The sequence below is a fragment of the Hemiscyllium ocellatum genome, chromosome 18 (genome assembly GCF_020745735.1).
Source record: "Hemiscyllium ocellatum isolate sHemOce1 chromosome 18, sHemOce1.pat.X.cur, whole genome shotgun sequence".
NCBI lineage: Eukaryota > Metazoa > Chordata > Chondrichthyes > Orectolobiformes > Hemiscylliidae > Hemiscyllium > Hemiscyllium ocellatum.
In genome coordinates, this window is record NC_083418.1 from 9,368,267 (window position 1) to 9,394,618 (window position 26,352).

Below are 26,352 nucleotides of genomic sequence, written 5' to 3' on the forward strand. Positions count from 1 at the left end.
TCCACACCGACCCGCCGAAGCGCAACCCACCCGTACCCCTATATTTACCCCTTACCTAACACTACGGGCAATTTAGTGTGGCCAATTCACCTGACCTGCACATCTTTGGGCTGTGGGAGGAAACCAGAGTACCCGGAGGAAACCCATGCAGACACGGGGAGAACGTGCAAACTCCAGTCAGTCGCTTGAGGTGGGAAATGAACCCAGGTCTCTGGCGCTGTGAGGCAGCAGTGCTAACCACTGTGCCACGGTGCTGCCCACTAACCTGTTATTAACCTATTGTTCATGGATATGGTGAAGACAGTTCTGGACCACTGCCGGAACACCATTGTTATTAGTATGGTCAAAGTATGGAGGGCAATGTGTCATAATGAGGGGTGCTTATCCAAGACTCACTCCCATAGTTGGAATGCCGGGGTTCCAACCAGTGATAATGGACTCCGGCTTCAAACTATGGGAAGTGAGAGGAGTTTCCAGGTTGGGAGACTTGTTTGAGGGGAGGTTATGATGTCTTTTGAGCAACTGAGCCACAAATACAGCCTGTCCCGCTGAGATCTTTTCCATTTTTTTCAGATTAGGGATTTCATCCAGAAGACAACTACACTTCTCACTAAGCCCGATACATAGAGGTTGTTGCCATGTTCCACAAGCACCCTTTCGGTTAGTGCCCGCTATCGCCTGCTGGGTGTAGAGCCCGGCAGGATTTTATCGGTTATGTGAGGTTTAGGAGCAGGAGCTAGGAGTGGAGATCTCTTCTGAAACATGGGAGGACATATGGGAGAATGTGCAAAAGATCTCAATTTGTAATAGAATATGCGCTACGCAGTTAAAAATTCTGCACAGGGTTCATTTGGCACTAGACCATCTGGTGAAGTTTAAAAAAGGGGCATCTCGAGGGTATCCCAACTGTAACGTAGGTGTAGGTACTCTTACCTATTGCTTCTGGACATGCCACAGGCTCCGTGTTTATTGGCGGGAGAGATAGGGAGGATATAGAGGATTGAAGTTAAAGTAGACCTGAATCGCTCCTCCCAGGTCTACCAAATATATCATCTTTCGACGGCATGGGAAGAAACTATTTAATATTCTTACTAGAAATTTCTAGCACTATTTCTCACCCTGGACACTAGAAAAATGGGGTTGAGAAACTGATGAGCCATGATTGAATGGTGGAGCAGACTCGATGGACTGAATGGCCTGATTTCTGCTCCTATGGTCTAATACCACTTGGCCATTGCCTGATTGAGTTTGATGGAGTGGATGCAGGCTTCTCGATCATGGGGGCAGAGCATAAAAATAAAAGGCAAGCAATTTAAGACTGAGATGAGGAGAAGTGACTTTAGAGATTGATGAATCTTTGGAATTCCCAACCATCAAGGTCTGTGGTTGCTCATTGAGTCCAACAGAAAGATCAAAAGATTTCTACATCCTATTGACATCAAGGAATGGAAATGGTGGAAAAGTGTGATGAGATAGATAATTAGCCATGAGCTTGGATAGCGGAGCAGGTACAGGGGGATAAATGGCCTAGATTTCAAAAGGCAAGGCTATAATAGGACTTTAGAAAGTGCCTTGCTTTAAGAAGCCTTCAATCTTGCCTCACTCAAGGACAAGTGAAGACAGGGTGGTTTCAGGGGCAATTTAATTGTGAGAGGATCCACGGGTTCTTCCCAGTGATCACGATCTGGGGTGACCAGAAGGTTCATCCAGAGAGATTTATTCTGAGGGAAACACTGACAATCAGGGCAGAGGGGAATAGAGAGATGAAAACTGAAGCTACTCAGGATGAGAGGAGCAAGGTGCAAAGATACTCTTTGGGGGTAGCAAGTTCGGAGTACAGGGTGTGGAAAGAAGGGGAGGGATGAACAAGAGGAGAAGTAAGTGTCTGCCTAATGGACCCAGGGTCAGATAAATAACTCTACTTATTAGTTTCACAAATAGACCCGTCTGGCATTAATGCACAGAATTCTCATCGCAGAATTGTCACTGTTGTCTCTCTGCTCCACATCAGACTCATCCACCCTATTGACTTCTCTATGCCTGAAATGTGTAGATGTCTATATGTAAATGTCTTTGGTTTATCCAAGTATGAATCCCAATCCAATCCTTCAGTCCTGTTGTAGGAGGTTGCAAGATGTAAAACATGACATCTCTTTATAGTAGGATGAGGACTGATGTAAAACTCAGTAACTGCCCATTAGGGAGGGCAGTCGATCAGGCATGCAGTGCCCCCTTCACTTCTGAGCTCAGAGCGGCATTGGAGCAGGTGCAGAGATGGTTCCTGCTTCACCTTTTTCAGGGTTAGTGGAGCTCTGTCAGTAATCAGCTCACGACTTCCATCTCTATTTGCTCGCTTCAATAATGTTTGCGAGGCTTTAATCTGAGGCCTTCACTCACCGCCTTGCAGCCGCGATTTATCCCGCTTTCCATGCAGGCGGAAGAGAAATTCCATGCCCAAGTTGTTCAGATGTGCCAGACGAGCAATCACTTTTGGTGTCACCCAGGAAGGCAGAGTGAAATTATGGATTTTCTGCCAAGATAAAAGTAAAAATACAAACACTGGTCCACAGCTGGGTAACTCCACGACACAGTCATGCTCATACACATTTTGTCAATTGCCAAGGTGGACAGCAAAGTCTGGTGAGGAACAGGTTACCAGCAGCTCCCATCACTTCAGAAAGGAGATGAAGGCATTGAATACATGAGTGGTTGAAGGCTTAGAGTGTGACATGAACATCATCATGACAGACAGGAGGACATACGCATTAAGTTAAAGTGCAGAGTTGGAGAAGTTCCAGTTGGCTGACATTATTGTGTCACTCTGGAGGAGTGTGTTACAGAGCGAGATTTGTTACAAAGTATTATGTACAGTTATTATAGGTGCGGCTTCAGTTGGCTAATCAGGAATACCACTGGCAGAATGCAGAGTTCAAGGTCGTTAAGACCAGTACCCTCAGTTAAACAAACCTTGCAACAATGAGCAAAGTACAATTTTGACAGTAACCAGCAAGCAATTGCAAAATGCTAACAGCACAAGAGCAGGCCATTCAGTCTGTTTGTGTTGGTCTTTTAAATTCACTCTGTCACTCCCTCATCTTCTCTCTAGGGCCCTGAAACTTCCTCATGAACATTGTGATGTTGACGAAATAATCACCTCAACTTAAATTGATCTCAACATAAGCAGCTCCTCATCATAGGCTGCCAAGACCAGATTAATAAAATGATAAATGGGATTCACAGTAGGACCATAAAGCAAAGGATTACAAGTTGGCCATTCAGCCCATCGAGTGTGCTCTGCCATTGAGAGCTTGCATGGGTCTTTTCATAAGCCTCAGCTCCACTTTCCTGCCTTATTCTCAATTTACTTACAGATTAAAAATCTATGACAGAAAGGAAGTAAAAGATCCTAGATCCACAAACCCAGCCATATATGCATAAGGTACTCACTTCACAAAGCAGGGTATCATATAGTTTCCACACATTGTTGAACATCACCTTAAGCTTGCTCTTTTCAGACAGCATGTCAAAAAAATCCTAGGTGTGCAACCAGAGAACATTATATCACATTAAAGCCAGTTCATTGACAGAAAGTCAACACTCAGCCTGCTCTGGAAGCTGTCTTGCTGTGCTGTCACACTTTAGGAAAGATGCAAAGACATTCTTGAGAGACAGACAAATGGAAACAGAGTACAGCAAAGCTGAACCAGAATGGTTCCAGGATTGACAAAGTCATTTAGAGTGATCAAAGAAGCTGGGGTTGTTTTCCTTTTATGTTTATTAATTTATGGATGGAGGGCATTGCTGGCCAGCATTTATTGCCCATTCCAAAACATCCAGAGAGCAGTCAAGAGTTAATCATTCTGCTGTGGATCTCGAGTCACAAATAGGCCAAACCTGGACAGGATGGCATTTTAGTTCTCTTAACGATAATAGTGAGCCAGATGGGCTTTTACGACAATCGACAACAGATTTACGGTCAAATTAGATTCTTAATTCCAGATATTTTATTGAATTCAAATTCCACCATCTGCCGTGATGGGATTCAAACCCAGGTCCCTGGACTGTTAGTACAGAGACAGCGATACCACCACTGCGCCAAAATCTCCCCATATAAGGTAGAAAGGAGGTCTGATGGAGATGCTTAGAATCATCAAGGGTTTTGATAAATCAGATCGAGAAACTCTTCCTTTTAGCAAAAGAACAGAGAACTCAAAAGAAATTTCACTAGATTCTTAGTTTACAAATTTCTGGATTTCTTTGCTTCTACCACAAGGAGAGCTATAAATTATTTATTTAAAGTTTCAGCCATTTCCCTGTTCTCCACTATAAACTAATCTCTGTGCCTCTTAAATGGGTCAATGTTTACTTTACTCATTGCTTCCAAGCACATTGTTTATGATCTATTTTTATGTCTCTTGTTTGTCTGTACTCATTTTCCCATTGCTCTTTGCTCTTTAGTTGCTTCGTCCTTCTTTGAAAAAATTCTAAAATCTCCCAATTATCAGACTTCTCGCTCTGGTTAGGAACATTATTAACTTCTTTTGATTTAATGCCATCTGGATCTCCTCTCATGCCCTGGCCACTTATTTACAATCACAAAAAATAAAAATTGCATATGTTTCAAAACTGTAACAATTGGTGTTTGCCTGTCCAGAGGGTTTTGATTGATCAGTTCATTCATCAGTCTCTGGTTAAGGGTTTATTGGGTAGCTGGTGCCTGGTACATGCTGAGGAACAGGCATGTTGTGACATAGGTGTGACTGATGGTGCTGGTGGGCTGTGGCAATTGGTAGAGAACAGAAATAGTGGAATCACAGGAGAGTCCAAAAACAAAGTTAATGTGGCTAGAGGGTTTCCATGAAGGACTTGTTCAGAGTGATGGCAAGTCAAGTAAAGGTTTGAGATTGTCAAAGGATAAAGACGACAGGTGAAGGAAGGGTGAATGAAAGGGGACAATCAATTGTAAAATGGTGAGCACCAACTATCTGAAAGGTACTCTTCACGTTGAAAATGGTGACTGATGAGATTTAAATGGAGGTTTTAGAAAGTCTGTCAGGTGAGTCAGTGTTTATTCTGCAGAAGATGATGATGATAACTGTTTATATTTTCCAAATGACTGGGAGAAGAGGAGGAACCAGAGACGGGTGAGTATTGTCACTGTGTTATGTGGAACCTGGTGTTATCCATTTTTTGCAAATTTTGGTTGCCCGAGGAACTTTGGTTAAGAATTGATGAACTGGAGTCTGACGTATGATCACTACAATATAAATCAAGAAAGGGAGAGTTATGTGGACACTGTCTCAGGAGAAAGTCACATCTCTTTAATTACATTAAGTTTGGTCCAATAGGTAGGAGGTTCTTGCTCTCAGTGCAGAAGGCAGAGACTGAAGAGTGAATATGCAAAGTGAGCATTATACAAGTGTGTGTGTGTGTGTGTGTGTGTGTGTGTGTGTGTGTGTGTTGGGGAAGGGGAGAGAAGAGGGAGAAAAAAAGTGAAATGCAGTAATAACAGGAAATGGCAAAGTTAGGGGAGTAAATACTGTTCTCTGTCGCTGAAGATAAAGTACCAAATAGAGTGTGTGTTACCAGGCCGAAGGGCATCACTTTTGCACAGGACAGAAATTTGGAGCGGGAAGGGAAGGATCAATTTGTTGCGGTCTATCAAAGAACCAATGACATACCTCGGACTAGGACAATGCATAGGGATTAAAAGCCACTTGAGGCTCAATTAAAAAAAAACATAAAAGTAATAATCATAGAATCACAGAATTCCCATAGTGTAGAAGCAGGCCATTTGGCCCATCAAGTCCACGCCAACCTTCTGAAGAGCATCCCAATGAAACCTACCCCTGAACTCTATCCCATGGTTAATTCACTGAGCCTGCACAACCCTGGACACTATGGGCTATTTAGCGTGGCCAATCCACCTACCTGTACATCTTTCGGCCATGTGAGAAAACTAGAACAACTGGAGGAGACCTATGTATTTGCAGTGTGACCAAGACTGGGAACTCAGTATTCAAGGATTTTAAATATTCTGGAAGACGAAGTGGCAAAAGTGAAAAGGTGGTGGGTGGAGTATTTTTAACATACAGAAAACTTTGTTTTAATCAGCACTTTACGAACTGGCACTCTTGATAAACTGGCAAAAATTATACACTCAAATACACCACTTTTCCCATAGACCCCATTATCTCTATCAAACAATTTTCTCTTAAGCAAGTGAAGAACCTGAGTGTAAATTGTAAGCAATTACAGTCCCAACACTGATCCCTGAGGCACACCACTAGCCACTGATCTCCAACCATAAAACATCCATTTATCCCTGCTCTTTGCTTTCTGTTAGTTAACCAATCCTCTATCCATGTTAATACATTACCCGCAAGCCTTGCACCTTTATCTCGTGCAGCAGCCTTTTGTGCAGCACCTTCTCGAATGCCTTCTGGAAATCCAGGTACACCACATCCACCCTTCTCTGGTGTCCACTGTGCTCATAATGTCCTTGAAGAATTCCAGTAAACTAATTAAACATGACCTGCCTTTCATGAACCCATGCTGCATCTCCCCAGGAGGACAATTTCTCTGCAGAGGTCTAGCTATTTCTTCTTTAATGATAGATTCAAGCATATTCGTCACCACAGAAATTAAACTAACAGGCCTAAAGTTACCACCTTTTGTCTGTCTCCTTTTTTAAACAGTGGAATCACATTTCCAATCCATTGGAACTGCCCCAGAGTCCAGCCAATTGTAGTAAATTGACACCAGTGCATTTGCATTTCGTCCACCATCTCTTTTAGTACTGTGGGAGATATTCCATCAGGGGTAGGAGACTTGTCCACTTTTAGCCCCATTAGTTTGCCCAACATTCTCTCTTTGGTGATAATGATCAGTTCTAGATCCTTACCTATCATAGCATTCTTGACATCATTTATTGGCATAGTGTGTCTTCCACTGTGAAGACTGAACAGGTATTTTGTGTCAACGCCTTGGCCATTTCCTTATTTTCAATGATTAAATCTCCTTATCATTCTCTAAAGTAACAATGTTTATTTTACAGTCTTTTACCTTTTATATATTTATAGAATCTTTTGCTATCTATTTTTACTTTGAGCTAGTTTACTCTCAATCTATCTTACCTTTCTTGAAACCATTTTTTGTGACTTTCTGTTGACCTTTAAAGATTTCCCAATCCTCTCGTTTATCATTAATCTTTACCACTCTATACATGCATTAGCTTTCAATTTGATACCTCCTTTATTTACTGAGTTATCCATGGCTGATTATACCATTTCCTATAGTCCTTCCTTTTCACTGGATTGGTTCAGACTATACTCACTGGAATTAGAAGAATGAGGTTCGTTTCTCATAGAAATCTATAATATTCTCACAAGACTAACACTTGGAATGATAGAGAATTTTGTGAAGATTTGCAGCTCAAGCTGAGGTCTTGGATGTAAGTTTGCTCACTGAGCTGTTCCAGGGGTTAGATGTTTCAAAAGAAATTTTTGGCGAGAGGGGGAGGGAGTAAAAGAATGGCATTGCTCATCAGGGATCGTATTTCAGCTGCAGAAAGAGAGGTCATCGGGAAGGGTGTGTCTCCACAGTCAGTGAGTGGAAGTCAGAAACAGGAAAGGAGTAGTCACTTTACTGGCAGTTTTCCACAGATCCCCAAAACACCACCACACCACACCACACACCCACCCCCATCCCCAACCTCCCAACCACCACCACACCACCCCCCAAACAAAGTCTTGGAGGAGCAAATTGGGAGGCAGATTTTGGAAAAGTGCAGAAGTAACAGGATTGTTGTCATGGGGGATTTCAACTTCACTAATATTGACTGGAACCTCCTTAGTTCAAATAGTTTGGATGGAGTAGTTTTTGTCAAATGTGTCAAGAAAGGGTTCCTGACTCAATATGTAGACAGGCTAAATAGAAGGAAGGTAATATTGGATTTTGTGCTTGGCAATGAACCATGCCAGGTGTCCAATTTCTCTTTGGGAGAGTATTTTGGTGATAGTGATCACAACTCCCTAACCTTTACTAAAGCCATGGAGAGGGATAGGAGCAGATAGAGTCATAGAGATGTACAGCATGGAAACAGACCCTTCGGTCCAACTCATCCATGCTGGCCAGATATCCCAACCCAATCTAGTCCCACCTGCCAGCACATATCCCTCCAAACCCTTTCTATTCATATAGAATGTTGCAATTGTACCAGCCTCCACCACATCCTCTGGCAGCTCATTCCATGCACGTACCACCTTCTGAGTGAAAACATTGCCCCTCAAGTCTCTTTTATATCTTTACCCTCTCTCCCTAAACCTATGCCCTCTAGTACTGGACTTCCCGACTACAGGGAAAAGACTTTGTCTATTTATCCTATTCATGCCCCTCATAATTTTGTAAACCTCTATAAGGTCATCCCTCGGCCTCCGACGCTCCAGAGAAAACAGCCCCAGCCTATTCAGCCTCTCCCTGTAGCTCAGATCCTCCAACCCTGGCAACATCCTTGTAAATCTTTTCTGAACCCTTTCAAGTTTCACAACATAGGAAGGAGACTAGAACTGTACGCAATATTCCAACAGTGGCCTAACCAATGTCCTGTACAGCTGCAGCATGACCTCCCAATTCCTATATTCAATACGCTGACCGATAAAGGAAAGCGTACCAAACGCCTTCTTCACTATCCTATCTGCCTGCGACTCCACTTTCAAGGAGCTATGAACCTGCACTCCAAGGTCTCTTTGTTCAGCAACACTCCCTAGGACCTTACCATTAAGTGTATAAGTCCTGCTAAGATTTGCTTTCGCAAAATGCAGCACCTCGCATTTATCTGAATTAAACTCCATCTGCCACTTCTCAGCCTATTGGCCCATGTGGTCCAGATCCTGTTGTAATCCGAGGTAACCCTCTTCGCTGTCCACTACACCTCCAAATTTTGGTGTCATCTGCGAACTTACTAACTGTACCTCTTAGGCTCACATCCAAATCATTTATGTAAATGATAAAAAGTAGAGGGCCCAGCACCAATCCTTGTGGCACTCCATTGGTCACAGGCCTCCAGTCTGAAAAAACAACCCTCCACCATCACCCTCCGTCTTCTACCTTTGAGCCAGTTCTGTATCCAAATGGCTAGTTCTCCCTGTATTCCATGAGATCTAACCTTACTAATCAATCTCCCATGGGGAACCTTGTTGAGCACCTTACTGAAGTCAATATAGATCACATCTACTACTCTGCCCTCATCAATCTTCTTTGTTACTTCTTCAAAAAACTCAATCAAGTTTGTGAGACATAATTTCCCATGCACAAAGCCATGTTGACTATCCCGAATCAGTTCTTGCCTTTCCAACTACATGTATATCCTGTCCCTCAGGATTCCCTCCAACAACTTGCCCACCACCGAGGTCAGGCTCACTGGTCTATAGTTCCCTGGCTTGTCCTTACCACCCTTCTTAAACAGTGGCACCACGTTTGCCAATCTCCAGTCTTCTGGCACCTCACCTGTGACTATCAATGATAGAAATATCTCAGCAAGAGGTCCAGCAATCACTTCTCTAGCTTCCCATAGAATTCTCGGGTACACCTGATCAGGTCCTGGGGAGTTATCCACTTTTAACCGTTTCAAGACATCCAGCACTTCCTCCTCTGAAATCTGGACATTTTGCAAGATGTCACCGTCTATTTCCCTGTAGTCTATATCTTCCATATCCTTTTCCACAGTAAATACTGATGCAAAATATTCATTTAGTATCTCCCCCATTTTCTGTGGCTCCACACAAGGCCACTTTGCTGATCTTTGAGGGGCCCTATTTTCTCCCTAGTTACCCTTTTGTCCTTAATATATTTGTAAAAACCCTTTGGATTCTCCTTAATTCTATTTGCCAAAGCTATCTCATATCCCCATTTTGCCCTCCTGATTTCCCTCTTAAGGATACTCCTACTTTCTTTATACTCTAAGGATTCACTCGATCTATCCTGTCTATGTCTGACATATACTTTCTTTTTTTTCTTAACCAAACCCTCAATTTCTTTAGTCATCCAGCATTCCCTTTCATTCTGACAGGAATATACTTTCTCTGGATTCTTGTTATTTCATTTCTGAAGGCTTCCCATTTTCTAGCCGTCCCTTTAGCTGCGAACATCTGCCTCCAATCAGCTTTCGAAAGTTCTTGCCTAATAACGTCAAAATTGGCCTGATGGTATGGGAAAGTTTTAATTGGTGGAGGGGGGATTACAATGTTATTAGGCAGGAACAGGCATGCCTAAATTGGGAACATATGTTCTCGGGGACATGCATGACAGAAATGTGGAGGTTGTTTAGGGAGCACTTGCTGATAATGCTGGATAGGTTTGTCCCACTGAGGCAAGGAAGGGATGGTAGGTTGAAAGAACCTTGGGTGACAAGAGATGTGGAACATCCAGTCAGGGAGAAGAAGGAAGCTTACTTAAGGTTGAGGAGACAAGGATCAGACAGGGCCCTAGAGAGGTACAAGGTAGCCAGGAAGGAACTGAAGAATGGACTTATGAGAGCTGGAAGGGAGCATGAAAAGGTTTAAGCAGGTAGGATTACGGAAAATCCTAAGGTATTCTACACTTATGTGAGGAAAAAGAGGATGGCCAGAGTGAGTAAAGATGGGGTGAAGGTGATAGGTCAGAGAGGAGGGTGGAGCAGATAGAGGGGAAGGAAGTTACCTGGTAGGACAATTCAAAAGGGCAGTGCTGAGTTGGAAGGTTGGATCTGGGATAAGGTGGGGAGAGGGGAAATGAGGAAACTGGTGAAATCCATCTTATCCAAGATATAACCTTCCAATTCAGCACCGCCCTCTTGATTTGTCCAATCTGTCCATCTTCCTTCCCACCTATTTGCTCCACCCTCCTCTCCGACCTATCACCTTCACCCCCACCTTCATCTACCTATTGCATTCCCAGCTACCTATCCCCCCCCCTCCCACCCCCTCCCATTTACCTCTCTGTCCCCTCAGGCCACCAGCCTAATTTCTAATAAAGAGCTTATGCCTGAAACATCGACTCTCCTGCTCCTCAGATGACACAGCTTACAACAACTGATGGAGGACGAATAAATTGTCTGAGTCTCTTAACCACTAAGTCAAAAACTGTGGCGCTGGAAAAGCACAGCAGGTCAGGCAGCAGCTGAGGAGCAGGAAAGTCAACATTTCGGGCAAAAGCCCTTCATCAGGAATAAAGGCAGTGAGCCTGAAGGGTGGAGAGATAAGCTAGAGGAGGGTGGGGGTGGGGAGAAAGTAGCATGGAGTACAATAGGTGAGTGGGGGAGGGGATGAAGGTAATAGATCAGGGAGGAGGGTGGAGTGGATAGGTAGAAAGGAAGATAGGCAGGTAGGACAAGTCCGGACAAGTCATGGGGATAGTGCTGAGCTGGAAGTTTGGAACTTGGGTGAGGTGGGGGAGGGGAAAATGAGGAAACTGGTGAAGTCCACATTGATGCCCTGGGGTTGAAGTGTTCCAAGGCGGAAGAAGAGGCGTTCTTCCTCCAGGCGTCTGGTGGTGAGGGAGCGGCGGTGAAGGAGGCCCAGGACCTCCATATCCTCGGCAGAGTGGGAGGGGGAGTTGAAACGTTGGGCCACAGGGCGGTGTAGTTGATTGGTGCTGGTGTCTCGGAGATGTTCCCTAAAGCGCTCTGCTAGGAGGTGTCCAGTCTCCCCAACGTAGAGGTGACCGCATTGGGAGCAACGGATACAATAAATGATATTGGTGGATGTGCAGGTAAAACTTTGATGGATGTGGAAAGCACCTTTAGGACCTTGGATGGAGGTGAGGGAGGAGGTGTGCGCACAGGTTTTGCAATTCCTGCAGTGGCAAGGGAAGGTGCCAGGATGGGAGGGTGGGTAGTAGGGGGGCTTGGACCTGACCAGGTAGTTATGGAGGGAACAGTCTTTGCGGAAGGCAGAAAGGGGTGGTGAGGGAAATATATCCCTGGTGGTGGGGTCTTTTTGGAGGTGGCGGAAATGTCGGCGGATGATTTGATTTATGCGACGGTTGGTAGGGTGGAAGGTGAGCACCATGGGCGTTCAGTCCTTGTTACAGTTGGAGGGGTGGGGTCTGAGGGCAGAGGTGAGGGATGTGGACGAGATGCATTGGAGGGCATCTTGAACCACGTGGGAAGGGAAATTGCGGTCTCTAAAGGAGGAGGCCATCTGGTGTGTTCTGTGGTGGAACTGATCTCCCTGGAAGCAGATACGGCGGAGGCGGAGGAATTGGGAATACAGGATGACATTTTTGCAAGAGGTAGGGTGGGAAGAGGTGTAATCCAGGTAGCTGTGGGAGTCGGTGGGTTTGTAAAAAATGTCAGTGTCAAGTCGGTCGTCATTAATGGGGATGGAGAGGGAGGTGTCAGAGATGGTCCAGGTAAATTTTACAGAGTGGAGTTATATGCCAACAGTTGATGATTGTTTACCTGTAACTTGAATCTAATCATTTGTATTAAATAACAAACATTAAGCACACAAATCTGGACTGTGGTTTCTGTCAACCTGGGTCTAAGACAGATAAATTGGAAAATTGTGCATACTTCATAAGATGTTAAATTTCAGTGTCAAGTCCAGGAGTAGTGGGGCTCAATTTTTACTGTGCTATCCCAGTGAGGCGTAACGATAGTGAAAGAGATTTGAAAGATTGAGGTCACTTCTGCTATCATTAGCCTAGGTACCCTCACCCTACAACGCAATGTACTTGAACACAGTCGCTTTTGAAGAGAAAGAATGAGAGAGGATAGAGGATGAAAAGGAAGGCAGAAAGGAGAGCAAAGAAGAAAGAGTGAAGAGAGACACAGAAAGAAAGAAAACAGATGTATTTGTATTGGCAATCCTATATCTCAAAGTTCTTTGTCCTTTGTACTCAGAGTCAGACAATCAGAGATGTACAGCACAGAAACAGACCCTTCGGTCCGACTCATCTATGCCGACTAGATTTCCCAACCCAATCTAGTCCCACTCGGCCCATATCCCTCCAAACCCTTCCTATTCATATACCCATCCAAATGCCTCTTAAATGTTGCAATTGTACCAGCCTCCACCACTTCCTCTGGCAGCTCATTCCATACATGTACCACCCTCTGTGTGAAAAAGTTGCCCCTTAGGTCTCTATTGTATCTTTCCCCTCTCACCCTAAACCTATGCCCTCTAGTTCTGGACTCTCCTATCATAGGGAAAAGACTTTGTCTATTTATCCTATTCATGCCCCTCATGATTTTATAAACCTCTATAAAGTCACCCCTCAGCTTCCAAAGCTCGAGGTAAAACAGGGAGAACTAGCCATTTGGATACAGAGCTGGCTTGAAGATAGAAGACAGAGGGTGGTAGTGGAGGGTTTTTGTTTCAGATTGGAGGCTTCGTAGGTTACCTAGACAGTAGGTCCTACTTTTGTAGGTCATCTAAGACCCCTATGAACATCTCACTTCCTGGTTAGAATAGCAGTTTGTACTCACGCCTATCATGCAGGAGACTGGTGTTCAATTCCTCTCCCTATAGCTCAAATCCTCCAACCTGGCAACATCCTTGTAAGATTTGCTTTTCCAAAATGCAGTACCTCACATTTATGTAAATTAAACTCCATCTGCCATTTCTCAGCCCATTGGCCCATCTGATCAAGATCCCGTTGTAATCTGAGGTAACCTTCTTTGCTGTCCACTATCCTCCTTAACCTCTGCTGCACTCCTATGGCGAGTACAACACTCCTCAGATATGGGAACCAAAACTGTACAAAAAGTGCAGTCACACCAAGGTTTGTGATGGATGAAAATAAGAAATTAGAAAAGGAGCAGGTCTTGAGCCTGCACAACTATAGGGGTGGCACAGTAGCTCAGTGGTTAGCATTGCTGCCTCTCAGCACTAGGGACCTGGGTTCGATTTCAGCCACGGGCGACTGTGTCTGCGTGGGTTTCCTCAGGTTTCCTCCCACGATCTAAAGTTGTGCAGGTTAGGAGAATTGGCTATGTTAAATTGCCCATAGTGTTCAGGGATATGTAGGTTAGGTGCATTAGTCAGGGGTAAAGTATGGGAATGGCGTAATGGGTCTGGGTGGGTTACTCTTCAGAGGGTTGGTGTGGACCTATTGGGTCAAATAGCTTGTTTCCACACTGTAGGGATTCTATGGTAAAGCTCCAACTCCTCAGTCACAACACGCCCCATAACATGCAGGTAAAAAATCTGTCTAACTCAACTGTTTGACATATCCATTGACTGAGCATCCACTGCTCTCTGGGGGAGCTAGCCCTACTCTCTACACCTTAAATGGAAGATCCCTTTATTTTAAACTAAGTTCCAGTTTCTTTCACAACGAGAAACATTGTCTGAGCATTCCTCGGTTGAGTCCCTCAGGAAGGGATCTCTCATGTTTTAATGAAATCAGCTATCATTTTCTAAACTCCAGTGGGTACAGGAAAAACTTACTCAACCTTTCCTCAAGAAAAAGTCCTCAACCAGCCTTCTCTGAACTGTCTCAAGTGCAAGAGCATCCCTCCTCACCACCAAAACCATAATATTCTAAGTACAGTCTCCCTAATTCTCTGTACAGTGGTGGCAAAATTTCCATATTTTTATACAACAAATCTCCTTTTATAAAGGCAAACATTCTTTGTTTTACTAATTAATTAATGAACCCGCATATTAATTTCTTGTGAATCAGGTCACTCTGTACTGCATCATCCTGCATTTAAATAATATTTTGCTTTCTATTTTTCCTAATAAAATGGACAACTTCACACCACCCACATTATCTTCCGTTTACCAAATCATTATCCACATGCCTTTGTATCATCTTCACAACCACCAATCCTCAAAGCTACACAGACATGAAGTAGGAGAAAGTGAGGACTGCAGATGCGGGAGACTAGAGTTGAGAATGTGATACTAGAAAAGCACAGCAGGTCAGGCAGCATCCGAGGAGCAGGAGAATCGACTTTTTGGGCATAAGCCCGACATCAAGAATCAAATGTGAACTAGGTCATTCAGCCCTCTAATTCACTCCACCATTTAAGATCATGGTTGATCTGATTGCATATTCTGCCTACCTCAATGACCTTTCACCCCCTTGCTTAACAAGGATCCGTCCAAATCTGTCTTTTCAATGTTCAAAGACTCTTTTTCAGGAAGAGAGTTCCAAAATCACATGACTTTTGAGAGAAAAGATTTTGTCTCATCTATTATAATTGAAAGAACTGGATTCTTTCAGAGATCGTATCCATTCTCCATTTACTCTGTCAAGACCCTCCAGGCTTTATATTTTAGTCAAGTTGCCACTTATTCTTTTGAAGTCGGGCAGATACAAGCCTAGCCTGTTCAACTTTTCGTAAGACACAGGTGCAGAATGAGGCATTGGGCTCATTAAGTTTTCCTTGTTTATGAAGTCATGACTGATCGGAGTCTGAGTCCTCGAATCCACTTTCCTGCCTTTTCCCCAGCACCCTTGATTCTCTTCCTGAATGAAAATCTCTCTCTCTCAGCCTTAACTGCCCTCTGTGTAATTAGGAATAGGCAATAAATGCAGGTGTGGCCAGCGACACCCGCATCCCGTGACTGAACAAAAATAAACCATCCACCTCTTTCCATTTATCAACCGATCCTAAATATACTGTACCCTTCAAGATTCAGGTCCCAATCAATGTCATCCTGCAGTTATGTCTTTGTAATGGCTGCGAGATTGTAGTTCTCCATTTTTATCTGCAATCTCTATTCATTAGTTTTGTTTCAAATGTCATATGTGCTCAGGCACAGGCCATAATTTTATCCTTCCACTTTCTTTGAAAATTCTTGTTGTATGTATTGGTTAACTCTTAGATCCATACTCTTTGTCCTTCCTGTCACAGTCTGTTTACACTTCCCATATTAATGCCTAACTCTTTGGCCTTGACTCCCTCTTTGATTTACCACATCTTGACAAATTTGATCCCTTACAGTTTAAAACAATGTTGATTTGAAGCTGGCAAATACATCAGCTTCAGCACCACTCAGGTTGAGACTGAATCATTAGTACAGCCCACGGTTATCTCGCTACTGGGTGCCAGTGCTCAATGTGGAGGACTCAACTTCCCTCTCAATAATAAAGCAAGCTGCTCAGTTCAAGTGCAATTTAGGAAGGGTAGGAAATTCTGGTCTTGCCAGTGATGCCCAAGTCCAGGGAATATTTTCAAAATCAATGCTGGAACTTCACACAGTTGCATGTAAAAGGCACACATTACTAACAAGTTCATGACACTTGCCTGGTTTTCCTTCAAAGTTTCTTCAATTATTTTGCTGTTCAGTGACTCGTTCAAAAGCTTCTCGTAGCGAGGGCAGTTTGATAATGGGAACTTGAGGAGCTGGAACAACACACACAACTTTCAGCAGAGTTTAGGTGAAGACAGTTCAACTTGCACCATAATAAGTTGAAGGAGAGCCTGGATCATGCCAAGCACCAATGTCAAACCATGCGTAAATGGGTGATGAGTCCCCATTCTGTTCCAGAAAGTAATTCAGGTATCAGGACTTCAAGATTGCTCACATTTTCAGCCTTGGGGATACTTACCTTTTCATCTTTCAAAGGCACTGTATGCACAGGGATGGGCTGCCAGTTAAGATCAGGATGGAAGATCTGATGTCCATGTGGAGGGTACAGACCAGCGAGATCTGCTTGAGCACTCATCAGAGTTCGGTCGATATCTGTACTCCGGACGTAAATCTACAGCAGAGAGAAAGTACAGGTCAAAAGACACACTAGGTGAGTTCTTAAGGTCAAGTGGCTTGCCTGGTATGGGGCAGCAAGGCTACCAAGCGTTACTGCTGTTCCTCATAATCACTAGGTCAACTGCCAACCCAACATGCTCCCCACAGCACCAGCACTTAAAGACTGCAGTTTTTCAAAGAGAATGTAGAGAGGCACCTCTTTACAGAAACTAGGGCCAGTCCTGGAAATAAAAAGCACCTTCATTGTTGAATGTAAAGGTCACCTTCCCTGCAGGCGTTGTGCATTACAGTGATCATAACTGAAGACAAGCGTGTTTCACCGAAGCTGTGAAATACCAAGTGCCTGTGGACAAGCTAGGTCCATTGATGGTGGTATCCAGAATGTTCTGATAATGTGTGTGGAAGGCCAGCTTGCAGTCTACAGCATTGACTTCCTGTTCCTGAAGTTACTGCGGTGCATGGATTTCAGAGGCCCAGCTAGAATAAAAATTAGAGGGAACACTAGGTGTCCAGCCACCAAGCACAGTGCATGGACAGATTGTGTTGTTCCTCTGTTACAGCACTCCTCCTGAAACAATAGAGTACATGACAGTGCAGAAAGATCTCACTAATGACTTTATCGACTATGAAAAAGCTAGCAAAGTGTGGTGCCGGAAAAAGCACAGCAGGGGTCAGGCAGCAGAGGAGCAGGAGAGTCGATGTTTCAAGAATGACCCTCCATCTGGACCTGAAACATCATGCCCATTTCTTCCTGGGTTTACTATGAATTAATCATGAGGCAAGGCAGCTTTTACTCTCAAATTCAACTCCCCCTGTGATTGTTTATTTCAAAAATATACTTTGTTCAGAAAAATATCTTCACAAACATACGTATTCACTAAAGCAGTTCTGTACAGGAGCATAAGAAGAAACAATTGGATTTTGACTTTATCCCGCAAATAAATCAAAAGGCATTTCTTATTTGTACAAAATTGTATTTACAAATATTGGGAGGGTCCGATAATTGAATGGAGCCCCATTTAACTTCGGTAGAAGGACCTTAGTTGGTGGTCTTTCTCTAATGTGCCTTGGTGGGAGCTGCCCCAAGCTTTGGTACATCCCTCAGCAGGTAGCCCTGCACCTTGGAATATGCCAGTTTGCAATACTCAGCCAAAGTCAGCTCCTCGTTTTGGAAGGCCAACAAGCTTAGGACAGACAAAAGAGTGTCTTTCAACGAGTCAATGGTTGTCTAGGTGCGCATCCCAGAGAACAGTCCATTCAGCACATCATGGAACTGCTTAGGTTGAACCTTGACAAAAACCACTACATCACTCCAGACTTCCTTTGCAAACGCACGTTCCAGGAGGACACACGTGACAGTCTTTATCTCATCACAGCTGCTTTGAGGGAAACGTTCAGTGGTACAGAAGGGTGTACATAAAGGATCTCACAAGTAGTATTCTACTCATTACCAGTCGAAGTGGTGTCCTTCCTTATCTGTATGTAAGGATACTAGTGAGGTCATGTCGTTCTGTGGCTAGTTGGTATTCATGTATCCTAGTACATCCAGGATACATGAACATTAACTAGCCACAAAGTGACATACAGATAAGGAAGGACACCACTTCGACTGGGACAACACATCCATCCCAGGACAAGCCAAACAGAGACACACACGAGAATTCCTAGAAGCATGGCATTCCAAGCAGAACTCTATCAACAAACACATTAAATTAGATCCCATCCATCACCCCCCTGAGAAAAAGAACAGTGAATGACATCACCAACCCAAAGAACACCAAACATATAAATAGAAAGCAGGAATCAGCAGCAGTGCCTCACCCGGCGGCCCACTGAAGTAGGCTGACGAAACGTCTGGAAATGAACCTTTCAGCTCAGCGAGCAAACCTACATCCATTTCTATAAATGACTTGGATGAAAATGCAGATGGGTGGGTTAGAAAGTTTGTAGACGACACAAAGATCAGTGGAATTTTTGATAGTGTAGAAGGTTGTCAAAGGATACAATGGGATACAGTTGCAGATATGGGCAGAGAAATGGTAGAGTTTAATCTAGGTAAGTGTGAGGTGCTGCACTTTAGGAGATCAAATGCTAAGGAAAAGTATGCAGTTAATGGCAGGACCCTGAACAGCATTGATGTACAGATTGATTGACGGGTTTATAGCTCCATGAAAGCGGCCACGCAAGTAGATAGGATGGTAAAGACGAGAAATGGCATGCTTGTCTTTATTGGCTGGGGAACAGAGTCATGTTGCAGATTTGTAAGACTTTAGTTGGGACACACAGAGTATTGCTAATTGCCAGATTACAGTAAAGATGTGAAGGCTGTGGACAGGATGCAGAAAAGGTTTACCAGGATGCTACCTGGATTAGAGGACATGAGCTATAAGGTGAGGCTAGAAAAATTTGGGTTGTTTTCTCTGGAGCAGCAAAGGTTCAGGGGAGACTTGACAGAAGTCTATAAGATTATGAGATGCATAGATAGGGTTGCTGGTCAGAATCGTTTTCCCAGAGATGAAAAGTCTAATACTAGGGGGCATGCATTTCAGGTGAAAGAGGGAAAAGTTCAAAGGAGATGTGTGGGGCAAGTTTTTTCACACAGATAGTAGGTATCTGGAATGTCCTGCCTGGGTGGTCATGGAAAGATATGATAGGGACCTTTAGACGAATATACAAAGAATGGAAGGATATGAACCAAGGGCAGGCAGTCGGGATTAGTTTAATTTGGAATCACTGTCATCATGGGTTGAAGTACCTGTTCCTGTGCTGCACTGTTTTATGTTCTATGAACCACATATTCTCAACACCTTCAGGTAATTGTTCTGATGATGAAAGGAATAAAGGATTGGTCGACCCATTTCCCAAAGAATATAGCCTCGCTTTTGCTTCAATTTACCTCAGATCCAAAGGCCACTTCGTACTGGCTCATGATTGTGCGCACCGACAGCAGGTCCAAGCAGAAAGTGGTGACATCGTCCATGAACAGGGAGGCTTTGATCTGTAGGCCTCCACTGTCCTTGGACTCCTTGCAATCCTTAGTCAGGCATCCCTCATGTTTGCATTTCCTGCAGAAAGTCACTTTGCAGTTTCCTGCCATGTGCCCTGACCTCCTACAGGTTTGGCACACTCCAGGCTGGCCCACCTATGCCAGATGGCCTCAGTTTTCTCTAATCATGAAGCTGGAGGGCAGGTGGAGGATGATCCAACTAGCATTCACTTTCACCTGCTGCTTGCTGGTCAAGCTTTACACATCTTCTCAGGAAGGTCAGGACATTTGCTGCCAGGACAAGGGTGTTGTACATCTGGATTGTAATAAACCGGTTGCTCGGTGCAGGGAGAATGAACAATAATGCCACAGACAGGACGAAGAGGACTCTTAGCTCCTTTCTCCTCAAAAACCTTCAGGAGACGCTCACTTTGCCTCACATTCCTGATGGTGACATCAAACCCATCCCCACCCCTACTGAGGGGATCATGCAGACAGAAAACACCTGCTGCTTGGAACTCACAGCAATCCAGAATAACTTTCCTCACTAAAAAGGTCCAGTCAACCGGCGAATCTTCCCCTACTTTCTTCACAGTCATCCTGATTGTGTTTCAGATACAGGCACTATCAAAGGTCGTATGAAGATCCATCAAATGTAACTCAGCTCAACAGACGATCCTCCAAGTTCTCTTCACAATCACGATCCAGCAATGGTCTCAGGATCTTCTGATGATGGAGGTTCGCATCTCGTACGTGCTCTGTGAGAACCACCTTCTGAATTGTCATATCTCCCCTGGGCACCTTGACCATATTTGGACTAGCCAATGCGGAAGGAAAGGTACTGCAGCTGAAAAGCATTATTTTCCACACATTAACAAGATGTCAACACCTTTACTATAGAAAACCCAGGGGACAGTGTTTGTACAGTCGAAACAAATTGAATTAGAGCTCTAAGGAAGAACTATTAAAAGTCATTTGTCAAAAAGCATGGATTTATGGATTCAGAATAAACAGCCACTACAATTAAAAGTAGCCATAAAACCAGAGCATTGTGTCCCATCATAGTCATTAATGTACTCAGGGCTGGAAATTGGCAACATAGACTGGCAAATTGACATGAATCTATTATATAGAAAAAGGTAAATATGTTTAATTCTGGACACTAGACTTTAGGAAATGTAAAGACAAAATAGATTTACAACAATAGCTCAAGAGTAGAGGAACTACTATGGGAGATATATCTTCAATTCCATGGGGAATTATGTCAGTACTGGAGAAAGAGAGAGCTTCTCTGTTGAGATGAGCTTCATTTGAATTGTGCTGTGACTCATCTTGGTGAACTTTACAACTGGGGTTGCAGATAGGAGCTGTAAACTGTTAGTGGGGTTGGGTTGAGTGTGTGGTGCTGGAAAAGCATAGCAGGTCAGGCAGCATCCAAGGAGCAGAAGAATCGATGTTCCGGGCATGAGCCCTTCATCAGGAATGTGGCTTGTGGGTCTCAGCTGAGAGATAAATAGGAGGGGAGTGGGGTTGGGGGAAGGTAGCTGGGAAAGTGACAGGTGGATGAAGGTGAGGGAGATGGTGATAGGTTGGGGGGGGGAAGATTGTGATAATGTGGCAAGGGGGGGGGGGTGGCGGGAAATGAGGAAGCTGTTGAAATCCACATTTATCCCGTGTGGTCGCAGGGTCCCAAGGCGGAATATGAAGCGTTCTTCTTCCAAGTGTTGGGTGTTAACATTGGGGGAGGAGGAGGACCAGGACCTGCATGTGGCAGAGGGAGTTGAAGTCTTCAGCCACGGGGCGGTGGGTTTGGTTGGTGAGGGTGTCCCAGAGATGTTCTCTGTAAAGATCTGCAAGAAGGTATCCTGTCTCCCTGATGTAGAGGAGACCACACCAGGTGCAATGGATGCAGAAGATGAGATTGGCAGAGGTGTAGGCAATTTTCTGATGGATGTGGAAGGATCCATTTGAGCCTTGGACTGAGGTGAGGGGAGTGGTGTGGGTGCAGGTTTTGCAGTCTCTGCAGCGGCAGGGAAAGGTGCCAGGAGTGGGGTGTGGGCTCCTGGGGGGTGTGGACCTGAAGAGGGAGTCACAGAGGAAATGGTCTCCCTGGAACACGGATGGGGATGGGGAGGGAAATACATATCTTTGGCGGTGGGGTCCGTTTGGAGGTGGCGGAAGATGATGTGATGTATGCGGAGGTTGGTGGGATGGAAGATGAGGACCGTTGTGCGAGGTTCTGTCCTTGCTGCATTGGGAGAGGTTCAAGGGCGGTGATGCGTGAAGTGGAGGAGATGCATTGGAGGGCATCATCAACCTCGTGGGAAGGGAAGGTGCGATCGTGGAAGAAGGAGGCCGTCTGGGACTTTGAGTTGGAATTGGTCATTCTAGGAACAGATGCAGCAGAAGTGGAGGGTTTTCCAGCAACACACCTCTCGACTCTGATGTCCAGCATCTGTAGTCCTCACTTTCTCCTGGAGTTTCAACTGAGAGAAAGTTTAAAACATCAAAAAGTAATGGGAGAGTCAACGTGCAAGGTTGTGAAGAAGTGAACAATAAAAAAAATTGTGATAGGAAGGGGTCAGAAAATACACACATGAGAGAGCAGCAGCAGAAATTAGAACATCAAGTATCAATGTCAATGCTTAAGACTCACTATCTGAATTCACACAACATTTGTAAAAAGATAGGCGAGTTGACAGCACAAATTGAAATAACTGCATATGACCTATTAGCTAGTCGGGTTATGTGGTTGTACAGTGTCCAAAACTAGGATTTCAATATTCAGCTTTCTAGAAGAGGAGATAAAAAGTAAAGCAGGTGGGACAACTTGTTAATAAAGCATAATATTAATGCTGTGGCGAGCAGATAGGTACAGCAGATCATGATGTGGAATTTGTTTGGAAGATCCCACTTCCTCCCCATAGCCTCCTCAGGCCTCCTTCCCATCCTCACCTGCTCTCCTGATCCCCAATCCCTCTCCATAAACTCACCAGATCCCCTCTCCCTCTCCATACGCTCTCCTGACATCCTAGTAATTCCCATTTCTACTTCCTAACTTGATACCATCCTTTGTCAGCCCCATCTACTCCTCATTATCTAGCTCCAAACTGTCTATCCTCCCTCAATTACGTTCCCCTTCTGACTCCATTGTACACCAGAGTCTCTTCTTCACCTCAGTCAAAACATAGCTGCAAGCTTCCCTTCTCCTTATCCCATCGAGTACAGTCCAGTTCTCCCTGCCCACCCCACTCCTTCACCTTCCACCTGCCAGTAACCCTCCTCCTCTTTCCTCTCATTCCCCTTGTCCCAATTTGCATTATCCAGGTCCTACAGACCATTGAGCTCCTCACCTCTTGTCGGTCATATGACGAGCTGAGGAAATCTTTGTAACGTTTTCGCAGAAACTGGCCCAGCTCAAACTGCTGCCTCATCCCAACCTAGAAAAGAGCAGCAGAAATCCCTGGTCATTACTGGGAGAGACCAGTCAGCACCACATGTCAGGAAGGGGGCAGAAAATACACACAGGAGAGAGCAGCAGAAATTAGAACAATCACAAGGATGGGATCCACAATCTTGACAGGTGACAGCATCTTCTGAAGAGGTAGACAGATGGTGACATGAGCTATTGGGGTTCTCAGCTCAGAACAAAGGGCAGATACTAAAACTCAGTACGCTCAAAGAGGCCCAATAGCTTATTGTCAGTGCTGACTAGACAGACAGAAACCTTGTTTGGTTGAAATCCAGGAACCCTGTCAGATGACCAAAACCTCTCCTCTTTGATTACAGGTTTCATTGCACAGCTGGAAAGCAATTTTAACTGTTAACATGGAGCCCATATGAATCTAACTGGTGACACCAAAGCCCAAGTCTGCATCTTGCCCAAATCTTCTTCGAAATCTAGTTCTGGCAGAAACTTTATCAGCTGGAAACATGAGTATATTAATTGACGTCAGCGTGCTTTCATCAACTTTAAGAAGGAAGTCAACCAACTCCATCCACCCATTCACCCAGCCACCCACTGGGTTTCAGGACTGTCTCAAATTATATGAATGAATGTCAAATTAATGTCCGTGTTTTTGAGTTTTGTATTTCCAAGCATGCATTCTTTTGTTCATTAACCTAAGACTTGACATGAATGAAGCATCTTTGTTTAAATTTGTACACAAGATGTGGATGCTGCTGGTTAAGTCAGAATTTATTATCCATCACTAATTGACCTCAGGGCTATTAAGAGTCAACTGCATTGTTGTGGGTCTGAGACAAATGTGGTCAGACCAGGTAAGGAAGGTAGTTTATTTCTCAATAGAACATGAGGGAACCAGATGGGTTTTTCCTAAAATCAACGATTAATTCTTCATTAGATTCTTACTTCCAAATTTTTGTTGAATTCAAATTCTACCATCTGCTGTGGCAGGATTTGAACTGAGGTCCCCACAACATCAACTGAGTTTCTTGATTATTATCGCTGGGCAACTACGAAATCATTGCCTGCCCTATGTTTTAAACTCTGAAGACAGTTTGATGCATCAAATATAAATTGGACGTCACATTAAGGATCTTGGGTTGGGGGATAAAACAGAGCAACGCACCACGGCCAATTTCAAAAGTGTGCAGCATGATGGCTCAGTGCATGGCACTGCTGCTCCACAGCAGCACTGTGGGCCCATGTTCAACTCCAGCATTGGTTGACTGTCTGTATGGTGTCTGCACTGTGTCTGTGTAGGTTCCCTCTGGATACTCCGGTTTCCTCCCACAATCCAAAGATGTGCAGATTAGATGGTTTAGCCATGGTTAATGTGGGGTAACAGGGTAGGGTAGGAGCTGGGTCTGGGTGGGATGGTCTTTGGACAGACTCAATGGGCTGCTAGATCTTTTCCTGCACTGTAGTGGTTCTATGATTCTATGAAAATGGAAAAGAAATACAAAGAATTAAATCGCTGCTTAAACTTTCGCCCAATCCATAATAATTGGGCAACCCAACCATGATGAGGTCAATTGGACTTGGACAGCAGCGATAATAGCTTTGGGTGTCCAACGAGTGATATCGAACAAGGGGTTCTCCCTTCAAGTCTCTGTACCAATGACTACCATATCAGTGTCACTAGGGTCAAATGGCTATCTCACTGTGTTGTTGAAGATCAGACATCTTGTCATTGGAAATTCAAATGATTTTCCTCTGCACACCAGAACAAGCACTGTACATTCCTGTCGGAAAGAGGATGGTGACAGCAAACCAGGTAGGTGGATCCTGTACCAAAAGGAGGTGTGCCAAGAATAAGCAAAGTCTGAGGTGCCGCATTCTTAACGATGACTACACACACAGCAACAGACCTCCCTCAGAGAGAGTAGCTCTCTGATCAGAGTGTGGGGAAGTCAACACTGCAAGAAGGTTGGAGAGGTGGGTGTGAGACAGAGAGACAAATGAGGGAGGGGCAAGCAGCACTGACCTGAGTAAGCTGCCCGAAACCTTGCAGCCAGTCCTCCTCTGTATTTGGATCTGTAGGGTATATATTGATCGGTGAGCGGTCCCCGTGGCGATAAATCTGGGAATATAAAATGAAGATTATGGCTGAATTCAATAATAGTTTAACTCTTACCAATTTACATAGAGTAAATAAAGGCCACATTCAACTGCAGTCATCTCCTGGGCTGTGAGAAAGAGGAAGATACTTGTACATGCACAGAATGTGAGTGAGAGACCTGCCTGGGCCTATACTCCCTGGAGTTTAGAAGACTGAGAAGTGATCTTATTGAAAAGTGTAAGATTCTGAGCAGCCTTGACAAAGGATGACAGGGCATTTCCTCTCCTGGGGAAAGCAAGAGAAATCCAGTGCCCAAGTTTCAAAGAAATTGTTTCCCATTGTCATGACAGTGACAGGAGGAATCTATTGATAATCAAACTCCACGATCCTAACAGTCACAATGTAAGTGTGGTCAATCAATCACCTAAATAACCAAATGCTTCTTTTTTGTACTTCCACCCAGAACAAAAGAAACATTGATCATGCTTCTTTAATTAACTCAAGATACCCCCACTTACTATAAACAAAAAATATCGAAAAGCAAGTGGAAGCTACTAATTAACATTTATGCTATACTCCAGAATTATTCTGTATCAAACACAAACACAAACTCAATTCAAAAATTCAAGTCTCTGCTGAGATGATGTGTTCCTCTGTGGGCCAAGGGTCTGTAAACAAAGGATAAAATGTGATGACTTCATATATACACTGACATTTCTGTTGATGAAGCCAAAAGATGGCCAGCTCTGATTCCAACTAACTTGGATTCAAGTCTTAGGAACATGGTCACAATTCCACTTTCCAGGTTTTACCAGGTAGGCATTTGGAAACTCTTAGGTTCCCAGGAATTTTGATTAAGAAACAGGATTCCTGGAGACTTGCTTGCAGCTTCAGTGGTGTCTTCCTTAAACTTGAAGAGCTCTTCCTAGGAGAAATAGCCCAGATGGATCCCACAGCAGCAGGCCATCCACAGACTAACAAACCACTAGGGGTGCTGTAGGAGTCAACCATTTCCTTCCAGACAACTGATGCCAGAGCAATGCCATACTCATGTCAGACCAGAAGAAGTCCAACCAGACAGAAATGAACAAAACATGACAAATGGTTCATCCACCAGAAAGCAGCACCATGACATTAG

The 26,352-nt window shown here is 44.2% G+C and overlaps 1 protein-coding gene across 3 annotated transcripts in view; it reads right to left on the reverse strand.

The window, feature by feature from the left end:
• Nucleotides 1-26,352, reverse strand: part of LOC132824333 (lysosomal acid phosphatase-like) — a 108,624-nt gene that overhangs the window by 65,083 nt on the left and 17,189 nt on the right. For 2 of the 3 annotated variants that reach the window (XM_060838682.1, XM_060838681.1), the window contains exons 2-7: nucleotides 25,140-25,235; nucleotides 23,043-23,129; nucleotides 16,546-16,698; nucleotides 16,241-16,339; nucleotides 3,448-3,534; nucleotides 2,398-2,530 (exon numbers count right to left, since the gene is read on the reverse strand). In XM_060838682.1, coding sequence (XP_060694665.1) covers nucleotides 2,398-2,530; nucleotides 3,448-3,534; nucleotides 16,241-16,339; nucleotides 16,546-16,698; nucleotides 23,043-23,129; nucleotides 25,140-25,235 — 655 coding nt within the window. Of the gene's footprint in view, nucleotides 1-2,397; nucleotides 2,531-3,447; nucleotides 3,535-16,240; nucleotides 16,340-16,545; nucleotides 16,699-19,599; nucleotides 19,674-23,042; nucleotides 23,130-25,139; nucleotides 25,236-26,352 lie in introns of those variants that run through there. The other variant, XM_060838683.1, reaches the window with a different exon arrangement.